This window comes from Saimiri boliviensis, chromosome 9, assembly GCF_048565385.1.
Source record: "Saimiri boliviensis isolate mSaiBol1 chromosome 9, mSaiBol1.pri, whole genome shotgun sequence".
Lineage (NCBI taxonomy): Eukaryota > Metazoa > Chordata > Mammalia > Primates > Cebidae > Saimiri > Saimiri boliviensis.
In genome coordinates, this window is record NC_133457.1 from 92,584,262 (window position 1) to 92,608,176 (window position 23,915).

At 42.1% G+C, this 23,915-nt stretch overlaps 1 protein-coding gene across 2 annotated transcripts in view; it reads right to left on the reverse strand.

The window, feature by feature from the left end:
• The window catches only part of ATRN (attractin), a 165,142-nt gene that overhangs the window by 3,471 nt on the left and 137,756 nt on the right, over positions 1 to 23,915 (reverse strand). Inside the window, exons 26-28 of one of the 2 annotated variants that reach the window (XM_039479407.2) lie at positions 12,625 to 12,703; positions 7,441 to 7,548; positions 1,588 to 1,702 (exon numbers count right to left, since the gene is read on the reverse strand). In XM_039479407.2, the coding sequence (XP_039335341.1) occupies positions 1,588 to 1,702; positions 7,441 to 7,548; positions 12,625 to 12,703 (302 nt within the window). Of the gene's footprint in view, positions 1 to 1,587; positions 1,703 to 7,440; positions 7,549 to 12,624; positions 12,704 to 19,884; positions 23,914 to 23,915 lie in introns of those variants that run through there. The other variant, XM_010351810.3, reaches the window with a different exon arrangement.

Below are 23,915 nucleotides of genomic sequence, written 5' to 3' on the forward strand. Positions count from 1 at the left end.
CAGATTAATCTGGCATCCATTAGGGAAGGCACAGTTCTCGGGGAGCTGGATTCCTAATACACGTGGGAAAATGGCTACCGCAGGCTTGGAGCCCTCCTGAGACCCGCCAGGAGCTGTGTTAGCGGAGTGTGTTACTCACTTTGCTGAGCCTGTGGAGGGGAGCAGGGGTGGGGGAAGACAGCTGTAAGTGCTTGGCACACAGTGGGAAAACCACTCTAGTGATCTGTTACGGCAAAGTCAGAGCTGGATGCTCTGGAAGTCCAGTAAAGTGTGGCTCTCAAGCAGTGAGCAGACCTTTATCAGGCGTTCTGGGTCCTGATATCAAGCAAAGGCTGGAGCCAAAAGGCTACAGGGCTACACACCTGTCACCTCGCCACCCCAGCTAGCACCCTGCTCTCAGGAGTACCAGCCAATGTTAGCTGTGCTGGGCAGTGGCAGAAAACACACACTGTACTTGAGTGACAGATCACAGAGTTGCCCTGTCCTCAACACCGGGAACGGCGAGTTAGGGGCTCAACCGAATGAATCCTGATTGAGCCATGCCAAAAGACCTCTCTTGTGAAGATACCACAGATCCCAACCATTCTAAAGTCGGGCTGGAGGCTCTTCTGGGTCTGAGGGTGCACCAGAGGGATAGTGGAACTCAGGGCCTGGACCCATATCTTGGGGCAGCCTTTCAATCAGACAGAAGGTTCTCTCTGGCTAAGGTAACCGTGACCCAGAATCATCTCAACTGAAAGTTGTCTAAAATGGTCACATTGAGGCACCCTCCAAAGCACTCTGTGATTAAGCAAGATACTTTTAAAACTGTATTCCATATTTTCTATCTTCAAAATAATATATACATTATGATTCATATATTTGAGAAGTGTCACATGCATTGCTAAAATATTATGTAGTAGGCTGTAAAAATATTTAAGTTAGTTATATGAAAAAAGCAGAATAAAAATTAGATCTATACAATCATTTCAACTAAATTGCTGGCCAGGGAGGGAAAGAAAACAGAACAATAAAAACTGGTGGGTTATGGAATAGCAAACTGTGTGTGGATTTTCAGATGTTTCCTTTATGTTATCATTGTGTTTGTGCCTTATATTAAAACAGAAAAAAGCAAAAGAAATGAAGGAAGCCTAGAAATATAAGAAATGCCAGTTGGGGGGAAATGGCTGGAAGCTGTAGAGTGGAGAAGGCAGCTGAGGGAGAGCATGCAGAGTGAAGGGGAGCACACCCAGATTTGGGGCAGAACGAGAAAAAGCGGACAGGTAAAGAGAGCAGAAACAAAGAGGGACCAGAAACTTTAGCAACAAAGGAAGGTGTGGTCAGAGGCATCTGTGAGCACTGAGAGGCTGGGGAGGCAGGGGTGGTGAGGAGGTCCTGGGACGTCCCCTCAGGAAGGGATGGTGACCTCGGGAAAACAGTTTTGGGAATATAGGTGACAATGGGATTATCTCACTGAATCTTTGCCATGGCATGGGTGGCACTGTTGGTTATCACCTTTATAACCTGTTCTCTAGGAAAGGGAAGTATCCCATCCTTAGCTCCCACACAAGCTTAGAAAGTGTCTGTTGCTGGCCCACATCTACTCACCTGACTGCCCGGGAGGTGGGATGCCACCCAGGCCTCGAGGGAGCCTCACAAACACAGAGAGGACAGCGGCTTTGTTGCCAAAACACGGCTCCAGTGCAATGGGTTTGGGAACAGTCTGGCAGAAGAAAAGAAAATTACCTAAAGTGATACTCAAGCTTTAACATACACAGACAACTTAACAGTCATTGGTGCTTATAAGAACCATAAATTTCAGTACATAGAAAAAGGTACACTGCAGTTTTTAAGATAACAAGAAAGGACACTCTCCAGGCATCCCCAAACTACGGCCTGCAGGCCGCATGCGGCCCCCTGAGGCCATTTATCCGGCACCCCCCGCTGCACTTCAGGAAGGGGCACCTCTTTCATTGGTGGTCAGTGAGAGGAGCACAGTATGTGGCGGCCCTCCAATGGTCTGAGGGACAGTGAACTGGCCCCCTGTGTAAAAAGTTTGGGGACGCCTGGGTGAGAGCTAACAGCACTCTCTGAGCACTGGTGACAGGGGTGGTACTGCTTGCTGCCTTCCACTAAGGTCTCACAACCCCCTTGCAAAGGGCGGCTTGAACTGCAGGGAAGGGGCCACACCAAGTCTGTTTCTTCCAGATGCTGTGCTTTCGCTTAATTTGAAATTCTAACTCATAATTGTAGGTCACAGGAATAGCAGTGGTGAGTGCTTAGTAGATTTGTCAGATAGTTCTGCATACCTGGCTCAAACACAGATGCAGATATTATGAAGACTTAAAAAAATTCTAACTATTTTGTCTGTCCTTCAGACACTTAAGCAGGCAAGACTGCTGGATGTAAAAGCTTGTAAAAGCTGTTGGCTGACCAAGTGGATTCTTTGTCTACTCTCTGGATGCATTTGGCTCTGGAAAATATGTCTTCGTTTTCTGTTGCAGCCTTTAGATTGGATTTGTCCCCTGTATTAGTTTCTTCTTTTTTTCTTTTTTTAAGAATAGAAGTAGGGTCTCACTATGTTATCCAGGCAGGTCTTGAACTCCTGGGCTCAAGCAATCCTCCCATCTCAGCTTCCCAAAGCACTGGGGTTAAAGGTGTGGCCCACTACACCCAGCCTACATTAGTGTAACAAACTCCTGCGAACTTAGTTGCTTAAAACAACACCCTCTTATTTCATAGCTTTATAGGTCAGAAGTCCCAGCAAACTCTGTAGGGTTCTCTGCTGAGACAGACATGTTCATGTCCTCCATGAGTTCTGGGGAATTATCAGCTATCTCATGAGGTCTTCCAGGCTAAAATCAAGTTGTCAGCTTGATGGGACTCTTATCTGGAGACTCTGGGGAAGACTCTGCTTTGAAACGTGGTCAGGGCTCACGCAGTGGCTCACACCTGTAATCCCAGCACTTTAGGAGACCCAGGAGGGAGGATCCCTTGAGCCCAAGAGTTTGAGGCTGCAGTGAGCCATGATCACACCACTGCACTCCAGTGTGGGTGACACAGCCACTCTGTCTCACAAAAACAAAACACAATTCCTTCTGTGGCCCCCTCCATCTCCAAACCAGGGATGGTGTGTCAAGTCCTGCTCATGCTTCCAATCTCTCTGGCTGCTTCTGCTACCAGCCAGAGAAACTCTCTCTGTATCTTAAAGTCAACTGCCTTGTTTCATTACATCTGCAAAATCCCTCTAGCAGTACCTTGAGTAGTGTGTGACTGAATAAACATGGGATGGAAATCTTGGGGGCCACCTTTACAATTCTGTGTACTATACCCAAAAATATGTCATCAATTTCTTCAATTTGGTTGAAGAAGATAATTTCTAGTACCACTCTGCTGTGAGACAAGAAAATGACTAGAGGGGTGAATGGCAGAGGCAGGGAGGTAAGTTATGAAGTAGCTACAAGAATCCAGGTGAGAGACAGAGGTGGCCTAGATCAAGTGGTAATGATGGCAGACATGGTACACAGTGGCTGGGAAACATTTTTGAAGATGGGGGTCAAGATTTGCTGATAGACTGGATGTCCAATGAGAACATGACATCAAGAACGAATCAAGGACAACTCCATTATTTTGGTCTGAGCAACTAGGGTGATGGAAGTGTGATATGCTGAGTGGCGGAAGATATGTCAGAGGAGCAGGTCTGAGAAATAAACATCCAAAGCTCAGTTTGGCCACGGCCATGTTAAGTTTGAGACTTCTGTTAAGATATCCAAGTGGGGACACTGAGTAGGCAACTGGATGTTTGGGTTGGAGGCTCATGGAAGCAGTCTGGGTGAGAGGATTACGGTGCTTAAACCTGTGATAGTGAAGATCGCTGAAAGAGTGGGTGTAAAAGACACAAGAAGGGGACAAAGACAGAGCCTGAAGCACACCACTGTTAAAAGATGAAGGGACTGCGCAAAGACCACTGAGCAAGAACAGATAGAAGGCAAGTGTGTGGTGTCCTGGAAGAAAATCAAGTAAGTGTTTTAAGGAACAACTAACTATGTCATACGCTGCTGATATATACCATGTTGTTCAATACTTTACACTTGTCTATTTTTCAATCCCACAAATATTATTTTACCAGGACAATGCTTGTTTAGATTTATATACATGATTATACTTTTATTTACTCACTATTCTTTCTTACCCCTTAGTCTATCCTCCTGTGGGTAATTTACCTTCATTTTAGCACATCCTTTAGACACTTCTTTTATGCAGGTCTGTTGGTGGCAAATTATCAATTTTTCTTCTAATTTGAAGATAGCTTTATTTCATCATTATTCTTGGAAGGTACTTACTGGGTACACTATTCTGGGTTGACAGCTCTCTTTTAGTACTTCGAAGATACCCTCCCACTCCCTTCTGAATTCTGAGAAGTCAGTGGTCAGCCTGTCATTCCTCTGTAGGTGATCTTTTCTCTTTTTTTTTTTTTTTTTTTTTTTTTTGAGATAGAGTCTTGCTCTGTCACCCAGGTTGGAGTACAGTGGTGCAATCTCAGCTCACTGCAACCTCTGCCTTCCAGGTTCAAATGATTCTCATGCCTCAGCCTCCCTAGTAGCTGGAATTACAGGCACATGCTACCATACCCAGCTAATTTTTGTATTTTTAGTAGCGATGGGGTTTCACCATGTTGACCAGGCTGGTCTTGAACTCCTGACCTCAGGTGATCCGCCCACCTTGGCCTCCCAAAGTGCTGGGATTACAGCCATGAGGCACTGCACCTGGCCTGTTTTCCCATTTTTAACAAAAATTATGGTAAGATACACATAAAATTTACCATCTTGACCATTTAAACATTTTAAAATGTACAGTTCAGTGGTATTAAGTATATTCACAGTGTTGTGCAACCATCACTACCATCCATCTCCAGAACTCTTTTCATCTTGCAAAACTCAAACTTTGTACCCATTAAGCAAACTCCCCATTTCCCAAACCCTTTCCCAGCTCCTGGCAACCACTCTTCTACTTCTTGTCTTTATGAATTTGACTACAAGTGCATCTCTTAAAAGTGTAATCATACATATGTTTATTTTTTTGTTATTGCCTTACTTCATTTAGTATGTCTTCGAGGTTCATCTGTATTGTAGCATGGGTCAGAATTTGCTTCATTTGGAAGGCTGGATAACATTCCATTGGATGTACAGACCATGCTTTGCTTATCTGTTCATCCATTCATGGACACTTGGGCTGGTTCTACTTTTTGGCTACTGGGAATAATGCTGCCAAGAACACTGCAAGTTCAAATATGTCTTTCAGACTCTGCTTTCAGTTCTTTTAGGTATAAACCCAGAAGTAGAACTGCCAGATCCATCAGTTCTGGAAAGCTATCATCTCTGAATATTGCTATCATCTCCTTCATTCATTTGTTCTGGGATTCTGGAAATAAATGAGTTGGATCTTCTCATTCTATCCTCCATATTCTTAATATGGATTGCATCTTCTATCTCCTTGTCTTTCTGAGCTGCATTCTGTACACTTTTTTCAGATTCATCTTCCACTTCGTAAATTCTCTCTTATGTCTGATATGCTGTTTAACATGTAAATTAAGTTTATTTATTTATTTAAAAAATTTCAATGAGTATATTTTTCATTTCTAGAAGTTCCATTTGGTTCTTGAGATCTGCTTGGTCATATTTGACTCTCATCTTTACGATTTCATCTTTTACCTCTTTAAACGGTTATATTATATTCTTTAGATTTCAGGTTTGTTTTTTTTTGGAGACGGAGTTTCGCTCTTGTTACCCAGGCTGGAGTGCAATGGTGTGTATCTCGGCTCACCGCAACCTCCACCTACTGGGTTCAGGCAATTCTCCTTCCTCAGCCTCCCGAGTAGCTGGGATTACAGGCAGGCGCCACCATGCCCAGCTAATTTTTTGTATTTTTAGTAGAGACGGAGTTTCACCATGTTGACCAGGATGGTCTCAATCTCTTGACCTCGTGATCCACCCGCCTCGGCCTCCCAAAGTGCTGGGATTACAGGCTTGAGCCACCGCGCCCAGCCAGATTTCAATTCTAGCATCTGGAGTCCTGTCCACATCAATCACCTGTTGTTTCTGCTACTCTTATTTATGGTGGCTTGCCTCTTCTTGTCTCTGGTGATCCTTAACTGCTTCATCTTGATCTGTGGGACTCCAATAGCGCTTAATTGGAGATGCTTTTCTACAGAGAGAATTTCCATCTATTCAGGTGAGCCTCGTGGTATTTACCATCTGGAACCACTTAGGACAAATCACGTTCTGGTTTTGGTTTGTATTTTTTAGGGTAGGGAAGGAGAGTATTTCCTGGAGATTTTACCTACTTCCTGTAAGCTCAGTAACATTTTAAATAAGTATGTTTTATTCAAGATACATAGCTATTTCTCTAGTGTATCTCAAGTATTCCATCATTTTGCCCAAGGAGAAAGTCCTACCATTTTCTTCATCATTTTGGGGTGGGGGGTGATAAATATTTTCCATAGAGTATTAATACATAGTGAATTATCATTTTGCTGCTTAAAAAATTCCCCAAAATATAAAGAACAACATGCCAAGTACAGTGGTTCACACCTGTAATCCTAGCACTTTGCGAGGCCAAGGCAAGCAGATTGCTTGAAGTCAGGAGTTCGAGACCAGCTTGGCCAACATGGTAAAACCCTGTCTCTACTAAAAATACAAAAATTAGCCAGGCATGGTTGTGCACAAACCTGGTAGGTGGAGGTTGCAGTGAGCCGAGATTATGCCACCATATTCCAGCCTGGGTGATGGAGCAGAGCAAGACTGTGTCTCAAAAAATATTCAATGTAGCTATTTTCTTTTTTTTTTTTTTTTTTTGAGGTGGAGTTTTGCTCTTGTTACCCAGGCTGGAGTGCAATGGCGCGATCTCAGCTCACTGCAACCTCCGCCTCCTGGGTTCAGGCAATTCTCCTGCCTCAGCCTCCTGAGTAGCTGGGATTACAGGCATGCGCCACCATGCCCAGCCAATGTTTTGTATTTTTAGTAGAGACGGGGTTTCACCATGTTGACCACGATGGTCTCGATCTCTTGACCTCGTGATCCACCCGTCTCGGCCTCCCAAAGTGCTAGGATTACAGGCTTGAGCCACCACGCCCGGCCTCAATGTAGCTATTTTCAATGTTCAGTGTAGCCATTTTCAAATAAAAGTTTTGAAGTATTATGCCACAGAATACTTAAAATCAGACAAATCATTTATATCTTAAAATCTCCTGAACATAAGACTGGTCAGCGATATGAAACAAAGAATGAAAAACCAAAGCAAAAGAATACCCAACAACTTCAGTGTTTTAGCTTATTGTTAAAAAGAAAGAGAGGGGAAAAAAGGAGGTAATGGAATAAGGCTTTTGCTCTCTCTGGTTTCACAAACTTAAGAGCCTAAGTTTTAAAAAGTCAAGTTATAGGGACTTCAGAGTTACATTCTCACCTTTATACTCCCCCCAATAAGATCAGGAGGCTCCTCATCTGTTTCCAAGGCGACGTTTACGGAGGCAAAGGGACGGCTGGCCATCTGTTGCATCTCTCGAAGAAGTTGCTGATAAATAATATGGCAAAGCCATTAATGCAATGAGTACCGAGGGGTTTTTATTAGTGAATGCTACATGTTAAAAACACTTCATCCTCCCTGATTCAAACAAATCAAGTCCAAAACAATACTTTTTAGACTGGATATTAGGTAACATTAGGGATTAAATTTTTTTGGATGTGATAACACTATTGTCCTTATATTTTTTAAAAGCCCTATTAGAGGTATGTAAGTATTGTGCTGTTTATTGCAGCACTATTTACAATAGCAAAGACTTAGAACCAACCCAAATTCCCATCAATCATAGACTGGATAAAGAAAATGTGGCATATACACACCATGGAATACTATGCAGCCATAAAAAAGAATTGAGTTCATGTCCTTTGCAGGAACATGGATGAAGCTGGAAGCCATCATTCTCAGCAAACTAACATAGGAACAGAAAACCAAACACTGCACGTTCTCACTCTTAAGTGGGAGTTAAACAATGAAAACACGTGGACACAGGTAGGGGAACATCACACACTGGGGCCTGTTAGGAGGTGGGGGGAAAGGGGAGGGAGAGCATTAGGACAAATACCAAATGCATGCAGGGCTTAGAACCTAGAAGGCTGATAGGTACAGCAAACCACCATGACATGTCTACCTATGTAACAAACCTGCATGTTCTGCACATGTATCCCAGAACTTAAAAGAAAAATTAAAAAATAAAAAGTACTGTGGATGTAATGCTATGATGTTGACTTGTCAAATACATAAAATGATGTGGCTCTATCTCTTCGTAGTTCTACTACTAGAGTCAGGCTTGCTTTCTTCCTACTGAAACCGGCACCCAGGATTCACACAGCAACAAAAACCTATGCCTCATTATATGGCAGATGGCAATTGAGAGAACGCTTCCTCCAGAGAGGTGGTATAAGCTAAAAACAAACACGTGAAATTTTGCAGAGTAGAGGGACAAACAGGGACTCTGGATTTAGGGAGGCTTGATGTGAACTCCTGCTCTAATATTCTCCAGCTGTGTGACCTTAAGAAAGGTGTTCAAAGTCTCTGGGCTTCCGTTACCTCCCTCTGAAATGTGTTCCTATCCCATAAGGTTGTCACTGGGATTAAGAGATACTATAGCACAGTACCTAGCACATGGTGAACGGCCGTTCACGTATCATTAAGGATACTAGAGATCTTTTGGGCTTGCTGCTGAAGCTCTGAGATTATGCCATGGGAGACAAGTAGGCCTTACTTCAAACTGCCTCCCTTGAACTACTGTAGGAGACAAACTCTTGGCCTGGAAAGGTATGGCTCTGTTCCAGAAGGGCATTTTTATGTTAAACATTTTTGTGAAATACCAATAATAACATTCCCATATTTTCTAAAACTGCAGGTCCATTTACACAACTAATATATGCAGCAATGCTCCTCTGGGGTCTGCTATTCTAAGTGCTGGGGTCACAATAACAGGGTTCAGAAGACAACATGTGTAAAAGCACTTAAAACTGGGCCTGGTGAGTACCAAGGACTAAACAGTGTTAGCTGCTACCATTATTGTTGTTAAAAATAACATCAAATCATTGCTTCTACAATTCTCAGAGGGAATAAATAATGACTGACATTTTAGAAATGATGAAATATATTCTGAATGGTCAGCTTCACAGTTAAAAAGAAATTCCAAATCACATGCATAAAAGTATAGTTTATTAGATGACCAACTGCATACTAAACACATATATTTTTAACCCTTTCTCTACAGGCTGTGCATCTTATTTTCTCTCACATATGTTGCAAACAATTTCCAGTTGATTGTTTAGCTTCTGTGTTATTCATTTATTTTTGATATACTTAAGCCTTCATTCTTATGCTGGCAAATCTCTATTATACTGTTTCAATAACTTTATATGAAAATAATAATTTTGTTCCCTTTCCAAAAATAACATTTCTTAGTGCCCTTTCACTTAGTGCACATCCAGCACAAAGCTGAGGGACTGTGGGGATTACATGAAGATTAGAAACTTGGGCTGTGAAGACAGAAGTCCCTAGTTAAAGCCTGGTTCTGCCTCTTAGTTAAGTATGTGGTGTAAGTTACTACACCTTTCTGAGCCTCAGTTCCCTCATCTATAAAACACAGCTAGTGACAACACCTATTTCATAGGGTTGGGATGAGGATTAATCTATATAAAACCACCTAGAACAGTGCCTGGAATTTTAAAATGCTCCAAAGTCAGCTCTTGTTAAAACTAACTTGGCTGGATACAACCTGTGGTGTTTGTTTTATCATGAGTGATGCTGGTTATGATGATATTCTTCATAGTGTTAAAAAGGTATTTTTGATTTTACTGTGAGTTTTGTTTTCAAATTAGAAATGGGTATTGTGTTTCAATAAATGATGAAATAATTCCTTGGTCTCAAGGAGAATTCAGGTGTTTTTTTTCTCCGCTGACATGATATATTCTTTTTTTGACATGATATATTCTAGTAGGCTTTCTGACATTAAGTGACTCTTTTATTACATTGCTGCATATACATTCACTATGCAGCTGGCCTTTATATTTTGGTTCTATTTTTGTCAGATTTTGGTACCAAGGTTTCTGTATATAAAATCAATTTGGACTCTTTCAAGCTTTCCATTTGTTCCTTTGCTTTACAGATTTTAGAAATAATTAATTCTCTTAAACGTGCAGGGAGGGATAGGCTACCATTATCTCCATAAGCTCATCTCAATTCTGAAACTCCCTGGTCTAATGTCCTTGGAGAGAGCAGCACTGAGACAGTTTTCAACTCCTTTCCTGTTTGCAGGTTTACTGTGGCTTCTTATGTCTTTTTTTTTTTTGAGACGGAGTTTTGCTCTTGTTACCCAGGCTGGAGTGCAATGGCACGATCTCGGCTCACCGCAACCTCCGCCTCCTGGGTTCAGGCAATTCTCCTGCCTCAGCCTCCTGAGTAGCTGGGATTATAGGCACGCGCCACCATGCCCAGCTAATTTTTTGTATTTTTAGTAGAGACGGGGTTTCACCATGTTGACCAGGTTGGTCTCGATCTCTCGACCTTGTGATCTACCCGCCTCGGCCTCCCAATCTTATGTCTTACTTACTCCGTTGTGAATAAATATACATTTAAATTAAATGGAAAAATGATTTTTTTCAGAACATCACATAATTCATTAGGATCTTAAAGCATATAAGAAATGTAGCTATCTAAAAAATCATTTGAATATGTTATTCCTGAATTTAAAAACTAATAATAAAGAGTATGCAACATTCCCTCTATGATAACATCATCTTTACGTGGATCAGAAAAGGTGGTACTGTGGCCCACAAGAAGAGGCCCATATCCTGGAGTCTGTCTTAACCCTATTCAGTTATGAATGTCCTACCAACAGTGCTGACTGCTTGTGAATTGTGATTTTAGATACTTCTCTTCTAAATCTTATCTATAAATTTTTATATAGAAAAAGGCATGAGTAGATACAAAAAAACCCCTAGAGAGCTTCCTTGTCTAGATCTTACATACATGTGAGCATTTCCATTAGCAACAATGCAACAGGCATGACTACATGAAAGGCAAAGTAATGATGTAAGTGAAAGTTGCAATAAACATTTTTATGTTGTAATTGTTTTAATGGTGATTGTTATTTTTTTATTTTATTTTATGTTTTTTGAGACGGAGTTTCGCTCTTGTTACCCAGGCTGGAGTTCGGCTCACCGCAACCTCCGCCTCCTGGGTTCAGGCAATTCTCCTGCCTCAGCCTCCGGAGTAGCTGGGATTACAGGCACGCGCCACCATGCCCAGCTAATTTTTTGCACCTTCAGTAGAGACGGGGTTTCACCATGTTGACCAGGATAGTCTCGATCTCTTGACCTCGTGATCCACCCGCCTCGGCCTCCCAAAGTGCTGGGATTACAGGCTTGAGCCACCACGCCCGGCCGTTGATTGTTATTTTTTAAAAAATATTTATTTATTTATTTACTATTTCAATAGGTTTTTGGAGAACAGGTGGTGTTTGGTTACATGAATAAGTTCCTTGGTGACTTCTGAGATTCTGGTGCACCTATCATCCCAGCAGTACTCAATGTGTAGTCTTTACCCCTCATCTCCCTCCCACTCTTTCCCCGCCCAAGTCCGCAAAGTCCACTGTATCATTCTTATGCCTTTGCGACCTCAGGGCTTACTTCCCATTTAGAAGTGAGAATATATGATGTTTGGTTTTTCATTCCTGAATTGCTTCACTTAGAATAATGGTCTCCAATTCCGTTCAGGTTGCTGTGAATGCCACTATTTCATTCCTTTTCATGGTTGAGTAGTATTATATGGTGCATGTGTGTGTGTGTGTCTGTGTGTGTGTCTGTGTGTATATATATACACACAGACACACACACAGACACACACACACACACATGCACCATATTTCTTTATCCACTCATTGAATGATGGACATTTGATATATTATAATTTTCAACCAAGTTTATTTAAGTTTGTCCACTCATTGAATGATGGGCATTTGATATGTTATAATTTTCAACCAAGTTTATTTAAGTTTGTCAACTAAATATTTGCTTGACATTATTTTTGGAATGAAGCTCTGGAAACAAATCAAGACATTAAAAAATAAAACTCAATTTAAAAACTTAATCAGACAGACATTAATCTTTTCTTGAATAATGGAAAATGTTTGAGATGCTTAAATGGCTGATTTCCCTCTCCCATGAAAGGTTCTTGTGAAGGTCATGCCTAATCACACAGCGGCTGGGCTGCTCTAACAAGCCCTTGGACCTCGGGCCTCAGTCAGGACTCGGGTTCTGGTCAAAACAATAAAACTGGCATTTCTAAGTCAATACCAGAGTTTTCTTTTAGTAAGGTAAGATCCTGTGGTGCCGAACGAATTCCACTTTACGAAGCACTCATCTAAGTCTACTGACCATATGCTGCGGAACTATGGACTGCAGAAAGGACCACATTATTCCTACTGTGGAGATGTCTGTTTATCCATTATCATTAAATAGCTTGCTTGAGAGAAATATCACTTGCGTAAGAGAAAGAGAAAGGAAAAAAGCTCTTCCAGGGATTCTTTAATCTTTACCCACTGAGGCTTACCTCTCTACGTCTGGAGGCCCAACAACTTTGTTTGATCTTCCAAACCACAGCAGCCACCAGGAGCAAAGAGAGGAAACAACTGTGAGAAAGGAAAGTACTGAGTTATTATCCCAGCCCCCAGAATCAGCACCCACCGTCGCCCACACCTCAGGCCAGGCAGTGAAAACAGCTCCCAAATGCCGCCTCCGGGCTCCCTTCTGATGCTTCGTCACAACCATGTGCCAGCTCAGGAAGCAATGAGTGAGACACTGGTAACCCAGGCTTCCCAACCAGGCCTCTAGACTGCATTGTTCCTACATGGTACTCAGAGAGAGTCCTGACCTTCCATTGGCCTTTATCAGAATGGCCCCTACTGGCTTATCCCATATAAGAAAAATAATTCTAAGATAATTATAAGAAGTATTAGGCATGCTGTTGATCCAAATTAGCAAACATTTACTGGTAAAACTACGAAAGTGAAAAAAGTTAATTATTAAAGTAACAATCAACTTTTCATAAGGAAGAGGTAAAGAGAAGAAATTTGTAATTATTAATGTATATTCAATATTTTTACAAATACATATTTTTTAAAAACACATTTAAAATGATCAAACCCAAGCCAACAACTTTCTTAAAAATACTAAGAGAAAATAACTCCCAGTGGCCTTAATAACTGCAGAGGATTTCAACGTTTTCTCATGTATAAACCAGGCGTGGAATGGTTTGAAAAGCTACAGTGATGGCAAAGAGAACAGTTGGCTTGAGGTTAAAAGGAAGAACAAGCTTAACTGCTATAACTGCATTTTTACTCATTAACTAAAAGGGGTTAGCTACAGGGTATTTTTCCAGTGGGCTACACGCAGACATAAGGCTCTCTGCCAATGTCATCAAGGTCAGGATGGGATCAGCTTCATGAATGGCACCTCTGTGCTCCCAAGTGCTGACACCAACACAGCCCTCCCAGGCTGGCTGGAGAAAGGCACTCTAAGATGGTAGGATGACTGAACTGCCCTGACCTCAAGCCTCCCTCAAGGCTCACTGCCTCCCTAAGGTGTACAAGAGTGCAGACCCCTCCCATGGCTGCCCTGACAAAAGGCAATTCTATACAATTGCCTTCCAGTCCCCTTAGCATGGTCACTTGGTGGAAAGCCTTCAGCTCTGGGTCTCTCTGCTATCAGGACACTGCCAACTTTTCTCCTCTCTGACAGTCTACATTGTCTTTTTTTTGAGATGGAGTCTGGCTCTGTTGCCCAGGCTGGGGTGCAGTGAGTGGTGCAATCTCAACTCACTGTAACCTCTGCCTCCCAGGTTCAAGCGATTCTATCCTCCTGCTTTAGCCTTCTGAGTAGCTTGGACTATAGGTGTGCATCATCACACCCAGCTAATTTTTGTATTTTTAGTGGAGACAGGGTTTCACCACATTGGCCAGTCTGGTCCCAAACTCCTGACCTCAAGTGATCCGCCTGCCTTGGCAAAGACTCCAGGCCTCACTCGACTGGCCTCCATTGTCTTTTTAATCAGTACTTTAATTGGGCCAGTTCCTGTTCTAGACTCATGGAATACACCAATAAACAGAGCAAAGATCACTGTCCCACGGAGTTTACATTCCAGCAGGTGGAGATAAACAGTAAGTAAAGTAGGCCGGGCACGGTGGCTCAAGCCTGTAATCCCAGCACTTTGGGAGGCTGAGGCAGGCGGATCACAAGGTCAAGAGATCGAGACCATCCTGGTCAACATGGTGAAACCCCGTCTCTACCAAAAATACAAAAAATTAGCTGGGCATGGTGGCACGTGCCTGTAATCCCAGCTACTCAGGAGGCTGAGGCAGGAGAATTGCCTGAACCCAGGAGGCGGAGGTTGCGGTGAGCCGAGATTGCACCATTGCACTCCAGCCTGGGTAACAAGAGCGAAACTCCGTCTCAAAAAAAAAAAAAAATAGTAAGTAAAGTAAATAAGCAAATTACTGAGCATGCTAAAAGTAAGTAAGTGCTACAGAAATAAAAAGACAGCAAGAGCAAGGGGTTCAGGCATACCAGTGGCACTCCAGAGCAGGATGGTCAGAGTGGGTGGGCCTTTCTTTCTCAGAAGGTGACATTTGAGCAAAGACCTGGAGAAGGTATGAGAGGTGGCTCATGGATGCCTGCAAAAGTGCATCTGGAAAAAGGGGCAGTCAGTGCAGTGTGCCTGGGATGGTGTGGGGAACCTCAGGAGGCCAGGATGTCTGGAGTGAGGTGTGTAAGGCCAGAGATTCAGGCAGAGAAGGATGAGGGTGAAGGGTAGATCCTGTGGGTCACTGTAGGCATTATAAGGGCAATGGGAGAGAGAGACCCAGTGCAGGTTTTTAAACAGAAGTGTTGTGATTTAACATTTGCTGAGAAGACCATTAAGGGTACAATGGCATTATCAGGGAGACCAGCAGTCTAGGTGAGATGATGGTGGCTCAAACCAGGGCAGTGTAAAGAAGGGTGTGAAAAGGACTTTGGAATCTAAATGTATCAGGAGATCCATTTTAGATATGCAGAACCCTGAGATATCTACCAAACAGCCCGGGGGAGATGTCCTGGGCAGATATTCTAACCTGGAGGCTGGCTGCCAGGTCTGGGCTGGGTATGGCATTTGGAAGGCATCAGGATACATACAGTATTTCAAGCAATAAACCTGGCCACGGTCACCAAGAGTGTGAATACAGATAGAAGAGAATGTCTTGGGGCCACGCTAACCATGAGAAGTTGGGGAGAAGAGGAAGAACCAGTAAAGAGATCTGAGAATAACCTTCTCAGTCTTTCTTGTCTTCCATGCATAATCCTGCTTTTTGTTGTTTTTTATTCTAATAGATAAACATAGGAAGCAGCAAATCCACAAAGAAGAGCATGAAGCCAACAGGAACAGCTTCTAAGTTGGTCAAGAGCCTGCTGCTGCTGAGAGGTCGAGGACCCTGGTGTCACTCAGAAGCCTCTCTTGGGTCCACCTGTAATACATGTGCCCGCTTCCCTCAAGGCCTTGGGGAGGGTGAGAGGGCCCTTCTGTCTTCAAGGGAGATCTGTTGAGAACACCGATTACCCAGTTCCTTCTACTTGCTTCAGCTACAAGAAGTGACAGAATCAAGCAGGGGAGAGTCTCATTATTTCCCTCTTTATAGAGGCTCCTTTGTGAGGCTGGAAAAGCATCTCATTAGGACACAAAGAGGTCTCCACAGACCGTGTCAGGACCTAGAGTTTACTTTTCTGTGCCCTGAGTCTGAAAATACTTTTTCTAACCCATCTTACACTGATTTTTCTCATTTGAATCATTGAATTTCCCCCCAACTTTTGTTCTGTTTTCCATATATTACATGAGCCGGTCTTCAGGGTACTTAGGATTATCTGGATACCTTTGCCCTTTTCCTTATATGCTCCATCTTAAATTCTTTTGGACCAGGCTGGGAACAGTGGCTCATGCTGGTAATCCCAGCAGCTTGGTAGGCTGAGATGAGAGGACTGCTTGAGGCCAGTTTGAGACCAGCTTCGGCAATACAGACAGAACCCATCTCTACAAAAAAGAAAAAATTAGCTGGGCATGATGGTGCATGCCTGCACTCCCAGCTTCACTTGGGAGACTGAGGTGGGGAGGATTGCTTGAGACTAGCCCAGGAGTTTGAGGCTGCAGTGGGCTATGCCTGCATCACTGTGTTCCAGCCTGGGCAACAGAGACCCTGTTTCCAAAACAAACAAAAAAGCTAAATAAATTCTTTTAGACACGGTTAACTTGCTCTGGGAAAATATTTTCTTCCCTATGCTCATGAAAATAACTGTATTCTTAGCTAAAAGTTTATCACTACTAGATAGTAAACATCGTCGAGAAAAACCAAAGTTCCTGATTCTTTTCCAAAAGTTCAAACCCCACAAGGGAGAAAATGTCATCTGTCCTTGTTTACTACACAAGAGGCCATGGGCCTGAAGGATACTTCCCCGATCTGTTCTGATAGCGAGCATCATTCAGTTGTCCAGGGACTGAATGTCCACTAGAAGTGGCCAGTCCTCACTGGGCTGGTACTTGGCAGGAGGGCCATCTTATTCTATACACATGCTCCAAGAATTTAGGATGTCTACTCAGCTAGAATCAGCCACTACATCCCTTTAAAGCAAGCCATCCACACAAGCTTTTTTCCCTGAGAGGTTGGTGCCTATGGTTCCTCCTTACTCTGCACTCTTCCTGAAGAGTCTGTTTACTTCTCACAAATATGTGAGCAGATTATGTACTAGATGCTGAAGATGTGTATGTATAGGAGTGAACAACAGTGACCCTGCTCCCCTGAAGCTTGGTCTACTGACTCAGATATTAAGCAAGTAAACATATGAATACCAAGATGAAAAATAATACAGTTCTACCAGAGAGGAACAAGAGACAATTTTGCTTAGCCCTTAGAATTTTCAGATGGACAGGAGTGTCTTTTGTGTGCTAATGAATGACATGGGGAGAGGGGCCTAAAGAGCCTCAGAGGGGCTAGTCACCAGAAAACCTAACTAGGTAGTTAGAGGATTAGAATTTTCAGCCCCAACCTCCAGAAAGGGGAAAGAGGCTGGAGATGAGTTCAGTCACAACAGAAAGTGATTTCATCTATCATACCTATGTAATGAAACCTCAATAAAAAACTCAGAATGATGAGGCTTGGGGAGCTTCTGGGATGGTGAACACAGCCATGTGCAGGGAGGAGCCTTGCCCAGAGAGGGCATGAAAGAGCTGTGCTCACCTACCCCAGGCCTCGTCCTACCTATGGCTTCCATTTGGCGGTTCCTGAGTTGTACCCTGTATAATAAAACTGTAATTCTACATGTAGTGCTCTCCTGAGTTCTGTGAGCTGTTCTAACAAACTGTCAGATCTTGGAGTGAGCAGTCATTGGAAGCGCTGAATTTGTAGTTGGCCCAGCACCAGGGAGGTAGCCTGGGAACCCATTTGTGCTTCATGTCTGAAGTGGGAGCAGTCTTGTGGGACTGAGCCCCTAACCTGCAGGATTTGCTCCAACTATGGGTAGTGCTGGAATGGAACCGAATTGTGGGACACCGAGTTGGTGTCGGAGAATTGGAGAATTTGTTGTCTGGAAAAATCAAGTAAGGTATGAAAGTATACAGAATGAAGGGTAGTGAGAAGAGTGTTCCAGAAAATGGAATAAGCATGTACAAATGCTCAGTGTAAGGAAAGAGCTTGTGCTTTTGAGGACATAGCAAATGGCCCTGGTAGCAGAAATGTGGAAGAGAAGAGTGCAAGCTGAATGTGAAGAAATAAGAAGAGGCCAGTTCACCCAGAACGCTTAATTTTATTTTAGATACAACAGGAAGCCACAGGACATGAGGTGAAGGGCTAGATGCATGATCTTAAAGGTGTTCTCTGGACTTTCTGTGGATTCTGGAGGGGCCAAAGTCAACTGAAAAGGTCCAGGTGAGGCTGTGATGCTAGGGTTGGTGGGCTGGGGAGTGGAGATGGAGAGTGCACCAACAGCTATAGCTCCAGGGCATGGTAAGGGAGTCCTGCTGAGTGAAAGCTAGAGAGGTGGCTTGGAACTGGCAGTGCCATGTTGCCACTTAGTGAGGTGGGGAACACTGCTGAGGAAGGATGGAACTGTTCACTTCTGGGCATGTCATGCTGCAGATGGGGAAGGCAGAGTCCAACCAGAGAATACAAAGTGAGAAGATGACCATGGTCAAGCTCTGGGAAAAAAATCAACGGTGAGAGGCTGAATAGAAAAGGCTGCACAGAAGGGAGGCTGCTCAGCAGTAGGGCAGCATGGGTCACAGACGGCTGAAAGAGTCTTATTCATGAGGTGGCCAGTTAGTTGATACCACTGAGAAGTCAAGAAGAGGAGAACCAAAAAGTATCCTTTGGATTTGGCAATACAGTGTCCTGCTTAATCTGTAGAGTTACATTCCCAGCCCCCCAGTGGATGCCTAAAATCATGGATAGTACTGAACCCTACGTATACTATGATTTTTAGATCTGATAACCAAGACACTAATGAGCAGGTAGCATAGGGGTGTGGATACACTGGACCAAGGGATGATTCCTATCCCAGGTGGGATGAAGTGGGATGGGTGGCATGATATTTCATCATACTACTCAGAATGGAGTGTAATTTAAAACTTATCAATTATTTCTGGAATTTTCCACTTAATGTTTTTGGACCATCATTGATCCTTAGTAACTGAAACTGTGGAAAGTGAAACCATAGATAAGGGAGTTATATATGCTAGTCACTCTCAACAAAAAACTTAGATGGGGCATAGAGATGGCAGTCTGACTGGAGAGGGCTGAAAAGGAAAAGAGATGTTCCAAGTGCAGAAAGGGAGAGGGTGGGTTCTGGAAACTGCTAGAGTGTTCACGGGGAGCTGCATTCTGAGTGGTCATGCTAGACAGTGTCTTCCCCTCCTCTGCCTGAGCACAGTGGTGGAGGCCAGCAGCTAAGTCAGTGAGTGCTGGCCCTGGGCTGAGGAGGACAAGCAGGATCAGGGCTCTCATTCAGTATACCCCACCTGGCAGCACATGCTGCCCCTGCTCCACACTCACTGCAGGTTGAGGCAAACAGAAACAGTACACACGAGCAAACATGGAATCCTCAACACAACCAAACATCAGACATTTTAAGAAAAACCAACATCATGCAAAGCAACAACAAATATGAAAAACAGTTACTCATAGCAAAAAATAAGACTCCAAAAGCAAATAAAATTACTAATCTTACAAAGGAACATGAAAGGAAATTTCAATCATAAAAACAAAATAGGTTGTTAGAAAAAAGATACTAAAATTAAAATGTAAAATAAAATGACTCATTGCATGGGCTCCAAGAAATGGATCTAACTTTGGAGTAAATTAATGAGCTTGAAAGTATTGCTGAGGAGCTCACCTAGAGTGCAGAGCAAAATGAAAACAAGAAAGTGAGAGTCCGGTTAAGAAATATGGAGGATAGGCCGGGCGCGGTGGCTCAAGCCTGTAATCGCAGCACTTTGGGAGGCTGAGGCGGGTGGTTCACGAGGTCAAGAGATCGAGACCACCCTGGTCAACATGGTGAAACCTTGTCTCTACTAAAAATACAAAAAATTAGCTGGGCATGGTGACTCATGCCTCTAATTCCAGCTACTCAGGAGGCTGAGGCAGGAGAATTGCCTGAACCCAGGAGGCGGAGGTTGCGGTGAGCCGAGATCGCGCCATTGCACTCCAGCCTGGGTAACAAGAGCGAAACTCCGCCTCAAAAAAAAAAAAAAAAAAAAAAAAAAAAGAAGGAAGACATGAAATGCACAAAAGTTGTGCAAAAATAAAAACAAAATGGTAAAACTTATAAAAAACTGTCCCTCCATGATGTAAAATACTGTAATTACAATGTAGAATTTAAATGCCAGGTAACCCTATTTAGGTGCTCACAGATAATTGTGGGGGAAGAAAGATGGGGATCTCTCAGAGCCCTAAAGCAGCCTGCCCTTGTAGGAACTAGGATCATGGAGCTGCCAAGAGCTGGGGCCAGGCTCACATCCCCTCAGCAGCCTCAGGATATCTGTCTTCCTTCTCACCTGGCCACCTCTGCTTTAGCCGGAACATAGATGGATATGCTACTATCCCAGTCCCTGACTCCATGTAACTTTCAGCTGACTCAGGGTTTCTCAATGCCAGCTGAACATCAGAACCACTGGAAAGCCTGTAAAATATCAGAATAACTGGGCCTATACCAGAACAATTAGACCAGAATCTCTGGTGGATAAGGCCCAGGCTGCTGCTTCTTTTAAGCTTCTCCAGTGGTTCCACTGTGTAGCTAGGGTTGAGTCATGGGATAATTGCTCCAAGCTCTCAGAATCCAGTTTAAATTTCTAGGAGACCTCTAATTGGTCCTGTTCATCTCTAAATGTCATACTGTAGGTTAGTCTATGCATCAACTGCCCTTAAGATGTAGACTGTTAAATAATTGCATTACAGGGTAATTTGTGCTATAATGCAAACATGAGTAGGGTAGAGTTCAAGAGAGATGGTCTCTGGGGTAAATGTGCCAGAAGACTTCAGAGTAGACAATAACCTTGGGTTGCGAAGGACTAATATGACAGGTCAGTGGGTCAGGAGGTGCCTATATCCACTTTTCCTCTTCATTTGCCTCAAAGGCCTTGCTGTTCACATGGCCAAAAAGGGAGGAAATTACAACTTTAAAGGGACTCATAATTTGGTGGAAGTCACAGGACCTAGCTTCATAAAACACTGAATTTTCAAGAATGTAAGATGATTCTTTGGCCCTGGAAGAACCATGGGAGATGGCTAGCGTCAGTAAGTCTGTGCTGCTTAGCACTAAGCAGAAGAAAAACGTGGTGGGGGGAGATTTTAAGATTTTAATTTTTCTATGCTAACATGATAGATAGAAAACGGTTTCCTTTTGGAATCTACATTTCTATGGAAAGAACAATCTTCCCTGTGAACAGGAGGAGTTTCACCAAGTTTCCAGCATTCCACATTACTGGCACTGTGTCAGCTGGAGTAGGTTCTGCACTACCCTCAAAGAACCAATGAGCTGAGCTGGACAAACTCTGAAAAAGGTAACAACAGAGGGTGAGTTCCTGGCTCAGTGGATGGTGCAGGCTTGGAGTTGGGGGAGTGATATCCTGCCTTGACGCACCACAAGTTTCTGGAAGTCTATGCATTTCGAAAATGGAAAGACTCCATTTGCCTCAAATGGAAAGGCAAATAGATTAAATTTGCCTCAAATGTAGAAAACAGTAAAACTATACCCAGATAAATTAAAGATGGATAAAATAGGAGCTAAACATAAAAAAAAAAAAAACAACAAAAAAAACAGTAGCAGATAAAACACCTGTGAAGAAAATACAGGGAAAGACTGAAAGATATGCCTGGTAAAAAACACCAAAATGGGATTAAAAGACAAACAACTGATTCGAAGAACAGACAGACACACAAACACACATGTACACACAGGCATGCACAAAATATAGAGTTCCTAAATATCAGTAAAAAAAAAAAAAAGGCAAACATCCCAACAGAAATACAAGCAAAGGATATGAACAAGAACTATAATATACCAGTAAGTATCACTAATAATTAAATAAATCAAATTAAAACAAGGTATCATTGATACCTTCCAGATCGGCAAAATTAAAAACAATGACAACTTCCAGTGTTGCTAAGAGTAAGGGAAACAGGTACGCTCATTCTTGCCATTGGAATGAAAATTCATGCAACTGTTATGAGGGGCCATTTGGCAGTGCTTACACATGTGGATGCACCTGTTATAGGAAAAAAAAACCTATCCCAGAAAGATAGTCACAGAAAAATGCAAAGACATATGCAATTAAAAAAAAAAAACAACTGAGGACAACATAAGAGTCAGATGAAAGAGGAATGGTTACGTAAATATGGTACATTATACTATGGGAAAAGTTGCTTTAAAAAAAAAAACGAGGTGAGTCTCCACATGGGAAAAGTAAAACACGGAACACTAAGTAAAAAGGCAAGTTACAGAATTACATTTAATGAGATAGCCCATTTTATAAATCAGTCAGAAAAAACAATTTATGTGCAGTATATACACATCGAAAAAAATTTTGGAAATAGAAACACCAAAATATTAATAGTGGTAATTTCTAGAGAGTAGCTTGGGAAAAGTTTGAATTTTTACTTTATTTTTATATTACCTGAAGTTTACAATGAACATTAATTACTTTTGGTAGTATGTAATATCAGAATTCTCGTCTTCATAATGGTTTTTCTACTTTAAATAAAGTCTTAAGAGTTCATCTTTTTGCTTTAAAATATTTGGATTAGTGTAGCATATTTATTATACCTTTTTATGTTGTCCTTATAAATTCTTTCCCTTTGTATTCGCTACATAATTGCTATCCAATATAAATTTAATGTGAGTCACATATGTAATTTTATTTTATTTTGAGTTGGAGTCTTGCTGTGTCGCCCAGGCTGGATGGAGTGCAGTGGCACGATCTCGGCTTACCACAACCTCTGCCTCCCAGGTTCAAGCGATGCTCCTGCCTCAGCCTCCCAAGTAGCTGGTAACAGGTGCATGCCACCACGCCCAGCTTTTTGTATTTTTAGTAGAGACAGGGTTTCACCATGTTAGTCAGGCTAGTCTTGAACTCCTGACATGGTGATCCGTCTGCCTTGGCCTCCCAAAGTGCTGGGACTACAGACATGAGCCACTGTGCCCGGCTACATATGTAATTTTAAGTGTCACAGTAATCATATTAAGTAGTAAAAAGAAACAGCTTTTTCTGGACATGACATTAAAACATTATGAAATTAATTTTAATGATATATTTTTATTTAGTCCAAGACAGGCAAAACATTATTTCAACATGTGACCAATATATAAATTATTGAGTCATTGTACACTCTTATTTTCTACTAAGTCTTCAAAATCTAGTATTTTATACTTTTAAGCCATCTTAGTTTGAACACTAAATTTTCATCAAAAATATTTGCTGTTTTTCGATTTTATAAAACATTTGAAGTAGATTCATATATCCAAGTTGTGTTGACCATACTTACAAGTGTTTCAATGAACAGAATGTCAGTTTAATTATATTTAAATTAATTAAAATTAAGTAGGATTAAAATTCAGTTGCCTAGTCAAGAGTCACAAGCCACATGTGACTACTGACTTTCAAGTCTGTACTGACCTTGTAGCTTCTTGTTTATTACTATCTACTTTGTATTTTCATTTAATTTTTCCTCACTTAAGGTACATTTGAGTCTTTTAAACTTTGATCCTTAGTTACGTATTATATTCTACTGGTCAATCTCATTTTGTGCCAGTGCCACAGTGATCACTATAACTTGACAAAATGTTCACTATCTGGGAGGGATAGTGAGCTGTCTCACTCTAGGACCCAAATTTTTCTTGGTCATTCTTTCTTGATATGATTATGCTGTAAGTTTGAACAATTTTATTTATCAAATGAATACAAATGTAAATTTCTTTTTTGGGGGGTGAAATACAGAAACAGATTTCATTTTTTTCCTTAGACATACTGAATGTCTTTATTTAAATTAAAAAAAAATTTTTTATTGATTTATAATACTTGTACACATTTCGTGCCTATAGGTGATATTTTGATTCCTGTATACAATGTGTAATGATCCAGTCAGGGTAACTGGGGTATCTATCACCTCAAAAATTTATCTTTTTTTGTTTATTAAGTTATTTTATTTCCCTCCAAGATTGGATGAACACAACTAGTTGCCTCTTAGTGGGGAGGTCATCACCCAGAAAATAATTAAAGACAACACAGGAAGGGAACTCTCATGCTCTGGAGCACAAAATGCATAAGCAACT